Source organism: Rousettus aegyptiacus, unplaced genomic scaffold, assembly GCF_014176215.1.
Source record: "Rousettus aegyptiacus isolate mRouAeg1 unplaced genomic scaffold, mRouAeg1.p scaffold_m13_p_3, whole genome shotgun sequence".
Lineage (NCBI taxonomy): Eukaryota > Metazoa > Chordata > Mammalia > Chiroptera > Pteropodidae > Rousettus > Rousettus aegyptiacus.
In genome coordinates this window covers 32,187,708-32,204,205 of record NW_023416306.1, presented here as the reverse complement: position 1 = coordinate 32,204,205, position 16,498 = coordinate 32,187,708, and the positions used below count along the sequence as shown (strand labels likewise).

Sequence of the window (16,498 nt, the reverse complement as noted above, 5' to 3'; positions counted from 1 at the left end):
GAAGGCCTAAACAAGTGTTTGTTTCTTCTTGTCGGATTGCCCCTTGCTCCAGGGCTAGCACTACTGTTTCCTCTGGGCCTGCTTACCTGCCTGGAAGTGGTGATGGTTCTCTAAACCAGATAGGCTGCAGATAAACATAGGCTCTTGATTTAAAGAAGCAAGGCAGTGTAGACCTTCGGGGAGGCGTTGTGGCAGTCTCACTGAGCTCCGCAGATTAAGGTGCAGTCAGTGTGGGAAGGGGTGCCGAGGCCCTCAGGCCTTCAACACTGTAGATGAGGAAGCGGCTGTCTGCAAGCGGAATGGCTTCTCACCCACACCTCAGAGGCCCTCACCCTATCACCCTGAGTGCCTTCCTCCCTCGCCTGCCAGAAAGTTCTGTTTCCATCAGACAAAGCTTCGGAAGCCTTCTGTGATTGATCACTTCTAGTCTCCTTGAATTCAGATTCCACATTTTCTTGGAAAGTGACATCCCGTGAAAGGTTGTTGGGTTTACAATCCCAGCTTCAAGAAGTAGCACTTTCATACCTCATACATGGAAATTTTTCATTTTCCTGAGTATTTGACCTAAAACCAATTAGTAACACCTGCTCCTCCGAAGTCTCACTTCCTGGGAGAAGTGACATCATCCATGTTCTCAGTCTCTTGGCTGTGGTATTTGCAGCCTTTCCCTGCCTCTGACATAAGCTTCATGTTTGCTGGGTCCGATCGCAGGGGTGAGGTCAGCCCACACAGCAGGCGTCCAGGGAGCTCTGCTTCCATTGAGGGAGTACTCAGACTTCCCTGGAGCTCTGGTTTCTCTCTAACTTATCATCTTTCAGTTTTATCTGCCTGGCTTTCTCTTCGGGTAACTCCAGCAGTGAATTTCCCTGACAGCCTCGTTTGCCTAGCCTGAAGTGACCCCTCAGTCCTCTGCCTGTTTTCTCCTCTCCCCAGTCTTTCTCTGCGAGGTGAGTCCCCACCTGATTCAGAGCCAAGGTGACAGACAGATCTGTAGACATCATGGGAAAGGTCTTGGCCAAGAACGCTGTGAAAAGGATTCCTCCTGGCTGGGCTGACAGCCAGGCAACCATTAGCTGCCTCGTTGAGACCTAGGCCTGTGACTCTTGCAACTACAGAGAAGGAAAACCCAGAAGAACCTGCTCCCCCCTCCCCTGTTGGAGTCAGTCTCCGGAGCCAGACAGGCCCTTGTACGACATCTCTGATACACGTCAGTCATATGGCTGCACTAAAAGCCACATAACACCACACATATTTTAATTTCTTCCAAGTCACTCAAGTTTAAACTCTTCACTAAAACAGACCTGACTTCTTCAGATAAGATGGAGCTAATTCTTCCAATGACAAAGCACGGCAGAGTCCTAGACCTGCCTGTGAAAGCACACAGGCAAATAGTATTTCTATCTAAGCTCGGAGAGAAGACATGAAAATATTCACATGTCTTTGTGCACTGCCTGCCATGCTCTAGAGCTGGGCAGAGAACAACATATCGGGGAGGATTACCCCACAGTTCCTATAAACTACCTTTAATCTGTGCAACTTAATGTAGTATTTACACATTTATGACTTATGCCCATCAGGCTCTACCCAACTTTTCCTTTCTCATTACCTCTAGCTAGTTTTCTCCATCCTGAATCTTAGCATCTTGAATGATTCTTTCTTTTGGGGAGGCCATGGAATAAGGAACTTACACTCAGCATCTTGTCTGTCTTCCCTTTCACCATGAAGTTATATGAACCTCCTGCTCCCTTTTCCAACTTTTTTTCCCCTGAGAGCAGCTTGCAGAGTTGAGAACAGATCGTACTTATGGCCCAGTTAACTTTAGCCCAGTAGCTGAAAGGGGATTATATGACAAAGTCAGGATGATAAAATAATGGGATTGGCCCAAGGGATAACATATTGAAGTCAGAATGATAAGCACGGGACTGACCACTCTGTGACTTAAGAGGGCCCCCTGTAGCTGGAACATGGCCTTGGGGCAGGAAGCCCTGATCCCAGTGATGGGGTCAACATTGAATAAATGGGAGAGCTGTTTCCAGGGTGACACCCTTTCCTTATAAGGTCATTTTGTTTTCCAGAATACTGGACTGCCAGGGTAATCATGATTCCGATGTGGGCTTCTATATTCAGAGAAAAGATTTGAAGCATTGTCACGTTTTTTATTTGTTTGGTCCATTGGAGGTCTAACTTGATACAGTTTAGACTGTATCAAATGACACTTTACCAAGACTTGTTTTCTTCTTCCATTCCCTTTTGGTTATCAAACAGCCACCGAGCACCAAGCCTGTGTGCTGTGCCCAGCCCTGAATTAGCTACCAGGGGTGGTGCCAAGCGGAGTGGGCAAATGTTCGCCTGGCCCTCAGCTGGAGCAGGACCCCTGCTCGCTCTGCACACCTCCTTCACGTAGCACCGGCAGCTCTGTTTTATGGCAGTGTCTTGTAAATTCCTAAAGCCACAGACCAGATCTGAATGAGGCACAATCAGGCATGGCAGCAAGTGACAAGAACTAAAGGAAGGGCAGTTGGAATAAGATGACAGTGTGATCCCCAGACTCATGTGACTCCAGTGCCAGGGAAACGAGTTGGGACACACTATGAGGGATCCACAGGCTCCAGGCTCCTCATCACCACTGCACTTTTCTTGGGCTGAGTGAGGGGGCTCATGGCCAAGGTGGCTTCGAGGGCTCAAGAGCTCACCTATAAACCAACCAGCATGTATCACTGTGCTCTGCCTCAGGTCTTCTACTCTGCCTCCTCTCAGTTGCTACCAAAAATACCCAAATCCAGCTGACCATCTGAAAGAAAAGAAAAACTCCCAATTCTCTGCTAATCTCAAATGGTACTGGGCTTCCAACGGGACTAAGACCATCACACGATTGCCTGTCTCTTCTGTGCAGCGCTTGACCAGCAGCCAGGAGGCAGAGGCAGCAGACGGCCTCCTCTCCCAGGCCTGACTCAGTTCCCACCCTTCTCATGGTCCCCCATGTCCCCAAAGGGCCTGAACCCTGTGCGCATCTTCCAACCTTAGTTCTGCCCTCGGCTCCATCCAGGACCAAAGGAGGGCACTGTGACTGGCATCATGCCTCAGGAAATAACCTCAAAATTCAGCTGTGTGAGAATTAAAAGGAAACAGCTCATAGAGAGCCCAGTCCCGGCTCTTAAGGAGCCAGCCATTTAATTAATGGAAGAGAGGACCAAACCAAACTTTAAGAAAACTGGATTTCAAAATGCTTCGTGTCTACGGCCATGCCACCCTGAACAAACCCAATCCCATCTGATTTCGGGAGCTAAGCAGGGTCGGCCTGGTCAGTACTTGGATGGGAGACCACCTAGGAAGACCAGGTGCTATAAATAAAAAATAAGAGATTGTAAGCTGACAAGGTCCTTGCAATCTGTGAGGTCAACCAAGGGTTGCCTTACCTAAAAAAAAAAAAAGAACAAAACAAACAAAAAAATGTGTCATGAGCAGGAAAAAAAAGGATTTGTGGTAAAAAAAAAAAAAAAACAACAAATAAAACAAAAAAAAAACAAAGAAAAAAACCCAAACACTCTGAAGCACCCCTTGGAGAGAGCGGGATCTACTGAGTCCTGCAGGTAGAGACCTGTTGTGACTCTGAACTTGCTTGGCCATCAAACCCTTTCTCTAAGTAGCATCTCTTTATTTGGAAAGTGCTCCTACAGATGGATCTCAGATATTCCTCCTCTAAGAGGTCTCACAGGGACAAGTGGAGTGAACAAACGCACCCACTGCTATCTTTCTAATCTTCCTTGTTTCTGAGTCCTCACTTGCTCTGGTTTACTAATTCCTTAATTATAAAAAGGCTGCTCAAGCTACCTGATGCTCTGTGTATTTGGTTTCTTTGACCTGCTGGCAGCACCACACTTGTTTGGAGAGCCAGACCCTTGCCCTCCCCCACCTTAGATCCTGGGTTTCGCCTTGTTCTCCTGGGCAGGACCACTCTTCTCTTTGTGGTCCTGGCCTCTGGGAGGATGCTCTCCCAAGGGGTCTGCCTCTGTGCCGGGCCTCCTCTGTCAGGTGTGTTACTCACGTGCTTCCCAGCCGGCCCTTAGGCAGCACTTCCCATTCTGCATCTCACTTCTGATTCGCATGTTGTTGCGGTTCCCTGGGTGACCCATTGCTGTTTATCCCCTTGGTAAATTCTGCCTCTCGCCATCGGCACCCTGGCAACCTGCACTGCTTTCTCATTGGTGGGAGGACCCCTGTTCTTCAGATTATTGCCATTTTGACAAAGCCCTGGTAGCAGTGCACACTGATTTTGGGAGGGTTTAAAATAATAACAATGATAATGATAATAAATCACTAGCTTTGCTTTTTCGTAAAAAATGGTTTGCCTTCCTGTCATGCGTAACTTCTCAAGGGGCAGAAAGAGAGTAGTCCCGAGTGTGGGCTGCACCACGGGTTTGTTCCAGAGGAGCTGAACGTGATGCTTGAATCATCCGGTCCCCCTGTGAGCTTAGCCTATGACATCACCTGGAATTCCTGCAGCTAGTGGGTTAGGATGGAAGGGGAGGTTTTCATTAAATGAGGACATAGTGCTTCTATGTCCTCATAGTGCTTCTCTTCACAGGCACCCCCTAATGGTAGTGGGAAACCCTGGGCCTTCAGACCAATCAGAATGAAGAATAGATAGATAGTGGTGTGTTTACTGGGCCCTGTTACAGCATTTGGTTTTTGAGTGTTTCCCAGGGTGGGAACCTGCTTCTCCACAGACTCGGAAAGGTGAACTGGAGGTGAGCATAGCTCAGCCAAAAACCTGTGAAGGCATTTCAGGGAGAGTCTTTGGGGTTTGTTGTTGTTGGGTTTTGGTTCTGGCACAGCGGTGCCTCCTGAATGATGCAGCACTTTCCTTGAAAGATGAGGGATTGCTGCCAAGATGAGAAGTGAAGAACCTGAAAAGTGAGCCCACACACGCGGAGGTAACGAGAGGGCTAGTTTATGAGACTGGGGGGGACCTGCTTTCAACATGGTCTGGGCACTGTCACTCCTTGTTGCACTCTTCCCTTAGGCCTGTCCGCAACATTGGTCACCTCCTGGCCCCTCACCCTCCGTATCGAATCCTTCCTCTATACAGCTTCCTGGACCATCTGTTAAACCTACCGTCCAAAATATTCCAGTGGCTATTCCAGCTGCATAAAAAACAAACTTGGTAGCGTAAAACAACTTATGATTTCTTGTACTTCTGTGGGCTGCCTGAGTGTTCCTGCTAAGGGTCTCTCATATGGTTGCACTAAGATGTTGGCTGGGACTGGACCCATATGAAGAGTTGATAGGTCAGACATACAAGATGGCCGCTTACCTGGCCAGCCGTATAAAGCTGCTGTCAGCTGAGCAGGAGCTGTTGACAGGAGCACTTCCAAGTGGCCTTCTGCCAGCATGGTGGTTGGGCTGCAAGAGGGAGCTCCCAAGAATGTGTGTTCTGAGAAACCCAGGCAGAAACCTCAGAATCTCTTCTGCCACATTCTGTTGGTCAAACAAGGTTCAGATTCCAGGAGACCAGGCTGAGAGTTCACCTTGTGATGGGAGAGGCAAGGTCGCCCTGAGAAAAAGTATGTGAGATGGAAAGATATGGCTGAGGCCATATTTGCAAAATGCAGTCAGCTTCACCTGCCCACAGGCTAAAACTTCAGCATCCAAGCAAAGCCTCAAGGTCTTTTGGAGACCAAAGGGGACATATCGATAGGTCTCTATTCAAAATGAAAATAGCTTTATTAGTCCTAAAGGAGAAATAAAAAACTAGAAACTTAACACATAGATTTCAAAGTTGTCGGGTAGAAAATGCCAAGAAATTTGGTGCTGCTTTTCAGCCGCTGGCACATTGCCCTCTGAGCTTCTTTGAAGAGCACGAAGCTGAGACAGCTTGTTAATTTCTTCTTCTACATGTGCTTGATGTGCTTAGAGAACCCAGCTTACACTCACATGCATGACCTTATTTCTTGTTGTTATCACTCGTGCACAGATGGGGAAACTGAGGCTCAGAGCAATTCCCCATTTTCCTATGTTGTTGGCAAAGCTGAGGCCGTCATTGCTCCTTTCCAGGCAGGGCCCTGAACATCTTCCCCACTGCTCCCTTTTCTTTCAGAAATTCTAGGCAGGCTCTCTTATGCCTCCTCACCTTGGCTCCCCTGTGCCACTTCTTAGATCCTGTCACTCTGCACATACCTTCTTCATTTCCTGACTTGCTCTCAGCCTTCAGGACGCAATCCGGATCTCCTGACCCCACGCTCTCCCCGAGAGCGGCCCAGAGTGGACACGTCCTTTTTTATGACCCTTCCTACATTATGGTGTGAGGTGCTTATCTCTCCCTAAGTCTATAAGCTCCTCAGGGTCTTTTCCCCAGCCATAAATACGAACTATTATCAAATGTTAACTATCTTTGAACAATCATTTTGGTCACCTCACCTCTTACTTAAGACCTGTAATTCCAGTATTCCAGCAGGATTCAAGCCACTACCCTTTCTTCAGGAAAAATAGTTGGCCCATAAACCAGCACTAAAATTGTGCCAGGGGGTCGATATACAAATTCAAAAGTAAAAATTATTTTGCGTTTATTAGAAGCCTTACTGCAAAGATTTGGAAGGAGGGCAGAGTTGAAACTTATCAGCTGTTTGATTTAAGCATTAATGTAGGGAATTCACAATAATAAATAGTTACCATAAATAATTTTTAATGGCCATATGTTCTGGAAACATACATATTTAGAAGCAAAGAAAAATTATATGCCATTTTAGTCACTTCTTTTTTTTTTTTAATCTGCACGGACCTTCCTGGGTGGTAGTATGTTCTAAGTGGCATCTGCATCAAGGTCAGTAATGAAAATATGAGAGCCTAGGTTAGACCAACCAGCCCATATGGGAGAAAAGATTGTCACGTCCAGCCAGCTCGCTCTTCCTGCATTCTGAATGCAACATCTCCGACATTGTATGTCCATCCCATCTTTCCCCAAGTGAGAGCAAAGCTCCCACAAAGAAATGAATTTGAAAATTAAACTCAAATGGATTAAGCTGAGTTCAAAAGGTTTACTTTTAAGACCTCATGAAATGTATAAGACTGACAAAAACGTGAATGCTTCACCAATTTCATGTCACTCTTGTGCACTGACCTTGAGAATCTTCTGTGGTTCTCATGATCAGTATTGTGCTTCCTAAGCACATAAGCAAACGTGGCTTACTTTTTATTGCAGAGTGCCTCCGAGCACGTAGAAGCTATGGTTTTAATTAATTTAAAATACTTTATGAGTTTTCAGTGGGGAGGAGAAGGCCGTATTGCCTAAACTTATTTGACCACAAACCTCCTCTTTACCTTCCCCTCAGAAAGCTCTTTCCTAGAATGACGCTCCAGTCACGTCTGCAACTTCACAAAGGGGTGGCTTATATCTCAAGCAAAATGGACACAAGCCCAGCATAGGAACCAGGCTCAGTGAATAGAGCTTTAGAGCAAATACACTTGGGTATGGAGTCATTTCTCAGTTATGCAAACTTACTTGCTGAATGAATTGGGGCAATTTTTAAAACATCTCTCTGAGGCTTAGTTTTCTCATGGATAGTAGAAATGACAATGGTGTGAATCTCATAGAGTTGTGATAATAAGGTGATACGTATAAAGAGCCTTGCATAGAATCCTGGTTATAGCTTATTGAGTGACTACAAAGATACTGATCAAATTGGATATATTAGTAAGTCAGACAAAGAAATTAGATGGCAGGTTGTCCTTTATGAACTTTTTTCCTTTAACTAAAGTTTTTCTCTTTTTAATAAATTTGTAATTATGTTTGAGTTAGTTCTCTTTGTGGTATGAAGCTCTTTCAAACAAAGATATGTCTCATTGTCTTGTGTCAGTAGTTAAATGTTTATTACACTTAACTGAGCGTTTATGTGTCAAAACGAATTTGGCTCTCTCTACCTAGTGCAACAAACTGTTCTTTCAGTTATTAGATAACAGAGAATGTTAGTTCATTGTTTAAAAGATGACATACAATTGATTCCCATTATTCATGAAAGTTTTGTCCTATAAATTTACTGCAAACATTGAATTAGTGAATACTGAGCCATTGGTCTTAGAGAAAATACAGGGTTAGGTTCCTGCCAGCCTCTGGTCACGACATTTTAATAAGAGATGCATGCATGTTTTATGTGTGTTTCTGTTTGATGGCACCGTTGATTCGTTAACATTGAACTCATAGCCCACAGCACTAAAGCCATGCCTAAATGAAGCTTATCTGACACACATATTTTCTCTGTAAGGCACATCACAGCCTCTGTACTTAGGAATGCTGGACAATACTTTAGCACTATACTTGAGGACCATTATGAATAGTGAAATAACCAACAAATACCACAAAATGCGAAAAACATGGCACTAAACAGACCATAAAAAGGACACTTGTTTACAGTATGAGAGCTGAAACAAGAAGATAGAACGTCACCTTGAGCGACCTCAGATGGGAACATGCCCATTGGGCAACTCTAGTCTGCAAATGACCGTGAAAGCGGGGCAAGTGTTGATCATGAGGTCACAAATAAATTTTAAGCAGGTAGGTGAATCTGCAAATATGGATCCTGCAAAATATGAGGATCACCTGTTCTTTGTTTTGTCAATTTAAATGTCCCCATATACAGTGAGTTTCTATTTTCCAGTAAGGAAGCTGCTTTCCCCCTCCCATTGAACCGTGGTTTCAGCCATCTGTCTGGGTGCCAGTCATGGAGGATCCTTGAGTGTTTGTAACAGGAGATGGGGACTGGGGTGACAGGCGGTCCTTCAAGTGCTCTGCAGTGGTGGCCTTGCTTCTCTGTGGGCATTTACTTCTCCCAGCTCAGAGCTCACCCGGGAGGCTGTCGGGCTGTTTACTCTGGAACTTATGATTTAGAAGTTCTTGCCAACTCCCCCCCAACCCCAACCCCATTCCGCCACCCCCACCAAATTGTTTTTTTCAGTTGGTGTAAGAGGGGGGAATTTGGAGAAGAGGCATTGCTCCCCCGAAGTGCTATGAGGAATGGGGGCGGGGCTGGGCCAGCTGCCCAGGGAAGAAAGGATGGGAGCAGCAATTAGCCAACAGTCCAAGTCGAATTAGGCCTCACAAAGCAAATTACTGTTCTTAGAGAAAAGTTTCTTCTGCGAGGTGTCTGTCCTTAGTTTGCTGGCTGCCTGCAGAGATTGCGCTGGGAAAATTCCTGGCCCGTGTTACCAAGTGTACCACAAGGCTTCCGAGCCTTGAGTGGGTGTCCTGCCTGCCCTTGGGCTCTGCTGTGACTCTGAGTTCCCAGGGGAGGGCCCAGCGGCAGTGAGCAGCGGTCAGCCCCAGCGCGCTCCCTCTGAGTGGGGCCCAGAGAGGAAGGGAGCAGGATGATGGGTTTCAAGGCGGAAGCCCACAGCCAGATTTAGCAATAGCTTTACACACTTCAATTATGTAGTTTTCCTTATGTTTCCCTTCAGGGTTCTTTCCCCCCTTGGCAGTTATGAAAGGTGATATTTTGGGGCTTATACTGCAGCGCTTTGAGATTTAAGCAACCATGAGCTAATGACAATAACTCCAGTTGTCAAAGATGAATCATAGCTAACAGTTATTGAAGACTTACTACTTCGAGATGCTGCTCTAGCCACTTTATGCATTGTAGCTCATTTAATCCTTCCCCTTCCACTCCAGCTGCCCTCTCAGGCAAGCCCTGTCATTATACCTACTTTACAGGTAGGAAACTGAGGCACAAAGCGGTTAAGTAGTAGTGAGCAAGCCCATGGTCACACAGCAAGTAGGTCATGGAACCAAGACTCAAACACAGGCAGTCTGTGCCCTGAGCCCTACACAGTTCTCCTGAATTATGGCGAAGCATCTTCAGTTTAACACCTCTGGTTTTTAGGATTATAGCTTCAGAATGCAGCATTGTGCATGGGCCACCTGAGAAGCTCCACACCCATTGCCTCTGGAAATAGAAAGAAGCCCTTAACTGCCTTCTGTCCTCCAGGAATTTCAGTCTTGGGAGGGGAGGAAATAGCCAAGAAACAGGCAGAAAAGAGCAAGTGCCTCAGAAGGGTGCGAGGTGCTCTGTGGACTCAGGAGTGCCAGAGAGAGCACTGGTTGGAGCCAGGAGGTGGGGGCAGGTTGTTGGAGAGTCAGAAATAAATAGCGAAAGATGTCTTTAAAAAGGCATCTTTTTTGAGATGGACCTGGAAAGCGCCCCTCAGAATCATTTTACACCTTCTTTGACCCTCTGCAGCCAAAGTTAGCCTGGACATAGCAGGTACTCATACAGCGTTAGAATCCCATGGGGTGGGGGGAGGGGGTCCTTCCTGCCTGCTAGCACTTAGCCCCTCCTTTCTCACCAGTGCCCCCCTCAGGGTGACCCCAAAGTGTGAGTGAGGGATCAATTGTCTGGTGAGGGAGCGGGCTTCCAGATGTTTTACTGCAAACCTGGGTGACACAGTCAGCTTAGACCTGTGCACACACTCCTGGCCGTGACACACAGGATGTCTGGGACTTTAACCCCACCGTTAGGGTTGGCAAGCCTTGGCGCCCTCACCTCCCCATAATGAAATGGGGAAAACAATCAACAACAGAATACTTGACAGAGAAATTACTCAGTTCTATGAATTTAGGCTTGATTTAAGTTCTTTGTAGATCGCCTGCAGATTGTGTGTGTGTGTGTGTGTGTGTGTGTGTGTGTGTGTGTGTGTTAATGCAATGTGATTCAAACCATAGACTCTGCCTTGAGTCTTTACAGCCCAAGACAAGTTGCCATGATGGTGACTGTGACCATGACTGTGTGAGAGGCAACCCGGACAGTCCAGCCCCTGGAATCATGGTCACTTATGGTTTTGAGGTGCCTTGCTCTCCTGAGGCGCCTTGAGATGGCTCAGTAGGAACATGATATCATCTTTGTGGGGAGTGAGGCTATTTTCCTTCTTTTCTCCATAAACCCCATTCTGCTGTCTACCTCCCTCCCCCCCAATAGACAGGAAGACCAGTTCTTCACTCTCCAGAGAAATTAGAAAGTGGTTGTAATGAAGTCATAGCAGATCCCACGACTCTTTAAGGCGGCGATTTTATGGGCATTTGGTGCCAGCATTCCAGTGTGATTTCTTCTTCTCCGCTATCCTGCTATAGGGGAAAAGAGTATTAATAACCTGTCATGCAAAAAGTTTGACTTTGCTATAAAAGTAATCCTTCGCTATGTGTTTTTTCCTTCACTGGCCTCCCATTGCTAAAGTAAATGAGTTACATTTTAAATATTCATTCTTTAACATCAAAATATTACCCTTAATTCGAATTTTCTCTTCCCCTTTTGTCTTCATGGGAAGAGAATGAAGCTAGCTAAAAATAAGTGTAATAATTCTTTACATAGCACTTCTCCAGCAGGTGCCAAGATACATGCAGATCCTGTGATGGGTGGATCGACCCTGCCTTGGGCACTAGGGAAGAAGTGATGGTAGATGCAGGAAGTGTCTTTCTATTATGTTCACTTATATTCAGACCCTACTTACCTCTAAAGATCTCCCCCGCTCACGTATTTACCTTTTATTTTGTGTCATGTTCTTTTATATATGGATAGGAGGATATGGTTACATTCTATGGCATAGAGTGTATATGTTGCTTTCTTCTGCAAGAAATAGAAAATACAAATCAAACTGGCTTTAGCTGTAAAAGGAAGTTATTGGCCTACGTTGCTGAAAAATCCAAAGGCAGATGGCTTCAGGCCAGGGTAGATCCAGCCACTCCACTATGTTACCCCAGACCTAGTTTCATTCCTTCTACTGGCTATGCCTCTGCAATGATTGGCTTTAAACCAAGAGTGGCTCTCCTCATGGTCCCAAGACGGCGGGCAGCAGCTTTGGGGGATCGGAGTCTCAGAAAAAGTCTTTGTTTTCACATTCTCTGAAAGATCTTACTTAGGTCATGTGCCTATCAGAGCCATGAGAATGTAGTACACTGATTGGCTTAGCCTAGTCATATGATCTGTATCTATAGTTGGGGTTGGAGTCAGCTTCCCAGAACTACAAAGATTCATATGTGTGTGTGTGTGTGTGTGTGTGTGTGTGTGTGTGTGTGTGTGTGTAGTCAACCCTGGAGCCTGGTCAGGAATCGACTCTGCTTTGCCAAGTTCAAGAACAGTGGTGTGCTGCCTGCCCTGAGGCATAGCTGCAATCTAGAGTAATTTTGTGTGTATACACACACACACACACACACACACACACACACGCACACACGCACACACATATATATGAAGAGGAGAGTGGCGACGCTGAAGAAGCAACCAGCAAATGTCTAGTACATAGGGCTTATGAGCACCTGAAGTGTGAACAAAATATATGGCATTTTTTGTCCTGGGTGTTTCAGTTGATAAATATTGGTGCTAGAAATATGTCATTGGGTCAGGTCCCTGTATATTTTTCTGCCAATTCCCTGGTCTCAATCCCTTGTTTTCCTAAACACAGGAAAAAAGCTTGTCAGAAATGAGGTCCTATCGGGAAGCTCCTTCTTGTTCCCAAATCTGAAATGGGAGAGAGGGTGGCAAGCACAGAGGTGGAGGCATTTTACACATTCAGTAAAGCATAATTCAAGAAAATGATTTTTATTCCTTGTAATATCGTTCATAAAGAAACAGGAACTAAAATGTAATAAGAAATATCCTTATTTAATTTATTAATTTTCTACAATTTGGACTTTCCTACTCACAATGTCATTGTCTCCCCCGTGCCACATCCCTGCTCAAATCCTGGTTTTTAGTGAATCAAAGGAACGTATAAATATCCTGTGACCTTTTTCCATCTTCTCTCTTCAGCGGGCAGTTTGCAGTCGTGAAGAAATGCCGTGAGAAAAGTACCGGTCTACAGTATGCCGCCAAATTCATCAAGAAAAGGAGGACAAAATCCAGCAGGCGGGGCGTGAGCCGTGAGGATATCGAGCGGGAGGTCAGCATCCTGAAGGAGATCCAGCACCCCAACGTCATCACCTTGCATGAGGTTTATGAGAACAAGACGGATGTCATCCTGATTTTAGAACTGTGAGTGCTGTCTGCGCGGCTGTGGCTGTGGCTGTGGCTGTGGCTGAGCTGGGAGGGGAGACAGGGAGCGGGGATGAGGGTGGGTTAGTGCAGTGGTCAACCCTGGAGCCTGGTCAGGAATCGACTCTGCTTTGCCAAGTTCAGGAACAATGGTGTGCTGCCTGCCCTGAGGCCTAGCTGCAGTTATCTAGAGTAATTTTGAAGAGCAGCTTCCATTCACGAGGTCATGCTTATTTTGCAGGAGAGAGTTCCATAATCTTGGGGTTCTTCTTTATTTGTTGGGAGGTCAGCTGTTTTCCGAGTGTTATGTTAATTCTAAGCGTATGTCCTTTTCTCATGCTGTTCCTGTGCCTTCCCTCTGTTTGCCTACTTCTCTTCCTCCATTCTCTCTCTCTTCTCCTCTCGTCTCTCTTCCTTCTCTCTTACACGCACACACTTCATTTTCAACTGTTGGAACTGTAAATACTCATTATGTGAAAAAGTAAAATTGAACCACAGTCGCTCAGAGGTGATTATGAAACTTGTTTTTAAACCAGTTTGCTTATTTTCTGAGGCGTGCCCTGCCTGTCGGAAGTTATTGTGGAGAACTGAGTGTAGCATGTTATTCTGTGACTGTCTCCCTGTTCCCGGCAGCTGCCTGAGTGCCCCACTCCTTGTGATGAGTCCAGCAACAAAGGCTGGCGGGAGGAGAGAGGAAGCTGTCCTCGAGTGATTGACTGGGAATGTTTCTGGGCTATTTGGAGGGAGGAGATACATTAGTGCCCTGAGTGTGGAGGGATGGGCGCTGCAAAAGGAAACGAGGGACAAACCAATCCTGGGTGGGTCTTAGTGATACCAGGCCCCACCCATTTCCTGGGAGCCTCTAGAATTTCCTGCCTTCAGATTGGATCTGAAACATCAGTTCTTCTGGGTCTGCAGCTGGGCCCGGCTGACTCACTCTGCAGATCTTGAGATTGTCAGCCTCCATGATCACGAGTCAAGTCCTTATTTTAAATCTCTTTTTCTCTAGTTATGTGTATCTGTTCATCATCTTGGTTCTGTTTCTCTGGAGAACCCTTGTATGCTGGAACTAAGTACTGGGGAGGGAAAGTGCACCTTTGTTTTCATATCACAAGCCTGTCCCATTCTGTATATATTTACTTTGTAATAAAGAGGTGTTTTGATTTTTAACAGACTATTCAAAATATTAGATCTGCCTGGGAAAAACAATCACCTTTGCTTTTGAGAAAGTTATTGTCATTTTGTCAAAGTAAGAGACGTCCAAACTTGAAGAAAAATTTTGTAAGCTAATTTGAGCCAAAACTGATAACAGTTGCTAGGAAGCCAGATCTCAAATGCTCCAGAGCGTAACAGTTTTGCAGTTTCTTTTATGCATTTGAATCTTAGAAAGAAAGTAGGGAAGATTGTATGAAAGTGACAGACAGTAAATCAGGGATTGGATTACAGAATAGTTAACAAGATTTTGTGCTTCGGAGTGGTTCTGGCTTATTTCAAAGGTGTGTTAACCTAGGTGCATAAAAGCAATGGGCATGGCTCGCTTAAGGCAAAGATAAACCTTTTGCTAAACAAGTTATAGGCCTGAGGTGTGACTATCCCCCATGACCTGCCCAGTTAGGAATTTATGATCAGGTCACCCTGTAAGGTTGCATTCCAAGAACCCCTTTTTTTGTCTACAGTTCTAAACTCTAACAGTTTTAAAGGAAGACTTAGTCATCAGTGGCATAGTCGCTCTCCTTTTTTCTCTCTCAGGAATGCTAAAGTACAGTGGTTGTTCAGGAGAGGATGAAATTTAAGACTTTTTCAGAAAATAGCCCTATGGCATAATAGTGGCCTTTGTACCGTCTGGCACAGTAATCTTTGAGTAGATGTATTTTATGATTTATTGCTTCGGGGTGAACCACATGGCAAGCGTGAGCACACTGATGATGTTCGTCCCCTCGTTGAAACCTTATTTACGTCTCCACTGGTGTGTGTGAATTTTCTCCTCTAAACTCCAGGCCCATTTTTACTGCTAAGATAAAGACACTCCAAACCACCACTCCTCTCACTTTTCTATGAACTACTCCCAGTATCTTGGTGAGGTACAGAAATGGGATCTTTTCTGTCCTTTGTACAAAAACTATTTGGTGTAGGCGTTAAAAGCACAATTGTCAAATCCTCGTCCAGGACCTGCCCTTTAAAAGTTGTGAAAGTAACTTTAAAGAATGACTTTTCCCCCACTCGTTTTACTGGGAAATAATCTTTTCACAGCTGATCTGCTGTCACAGCTCAGCACAGCATATACATGAAGGAGGCATATGTGATGTCTCGAAATCACGATCTCATATCCTCCACATCCCATTGTGCCCTAACGAAGTCTGCCTATACAAAAATCTCTCTGTTCTGTGTTACAGCTCACCCACGCGTTGTCGCACGGGCAAGGCACTACAAAGCTTTGATCTTCAGTGCCTGAGTCATTTCATAACTTGCCCTGTTACCTGATGAAAAGTGAAGCTAAACTCTCAGAACTCAAAAGCCAGTGCTAATCAGAGTCACTGGCTTCCAGAATTCTGTTCCTAAGCTTGGTGCTCAGAAACAGCTGAGTATTTCAGGTTGTGGATAGTGATGCATTTTTCTATCTGTCCAACTATGGTTCAGACCCAGATGCATTTAGGGACCAGACAGGTGATGTAAAGGAGAGAGGTTGGTGTGCACGAATGAAGCATAAGGTCAGGGAGGCATTAGGGAATGGTGAGGACTGTGGCTAACTGGAACCCTTATGCTCCACCTCAAAGAGGCAGCCACCAGTCAGTTGACTATTGCCATGTAGAATTTTGAATCTAGTGTTACCAGATCCTGCAATTTTTTCAAGAAAAGTCTCTAAGTTAGGTTTTTAGTGTTGACTGTTAGTTCATAGTATTCATGTGCACACAAAATAAAATCTATCTGAAGGCCACATATGGCCTATACAGACCTCTAGATTCTAGCCTGCTTTATGTAAGCAATAAGTTAGTTGCTCACTACAGTGGGAGAAGCAACGTGGGATAAATACAGTCAGAAACAGCCCCAAATGGCTTATGATTCTGTTGGAAAGGCAAGATATACACGTAGCATTCCAAAATGATTTTTTAAATGTACTGTATGGTTTAAAATGGTGGTTCTCAAACTTTAGCATGCATCAGAATTACTTGGAAGGCTTGTGAAAATCTACATTAATTGCCTGCACTTCCAGAGTTTCTGATTCAGTGGGTCTAGGGTGGAGCCCAACGATTTGCCTTTTAAATAAATGCCCTGGTGATGCTTCTGGTCTGGGGTTCACCTTTTGAGAAGCTGTTATAGGTTGAATTATGTCCCCTTGAAAAGCTAGGTTGAAGTCCTAACCTTAACCCCTTTTACCTCAAAATGTGACCTTATTTAGAAATTGGGTCATTGCACATGTGATTAGTAAAAATGAGGTCATACTGGAGTAAGACGGACCCCTAATCCCACCTGACAAGATTCCTTAGAAG

The 16,498-nt window shown here is 45.3% G+C and overlaps 1 protein-coding gene and 1 pseudogene across 5 annotated transcripts in view; both read left to right on the top strand.

Annotated features, from left to right (window-relative positions):
• DAPK1 (death associated protein kinase 1) overlaps positions 1–16,498 on the top strand; it is a 160,396-nt gene that overhangs the window by 71,055 nt on the left and 72,843 nt on the right. For all 5 annotated transcript variants that reach the window (XM_036218129.1, XM_016130226.2, XM_036218128.1 and 2 more), the window contains one exon: positions 12,789–13,010. In XM_036218129.1, the coding sequence (XP_036074022.1) occupies positions 12,789–13,010 (222 nt within the window). The remainder of the gene's footprint in view (positions 1–12,788; positions 13,011–16,498) is intronic.
• Positions 3,233–3,350, top strand: LOC118600584 (annotated as a pseudogene).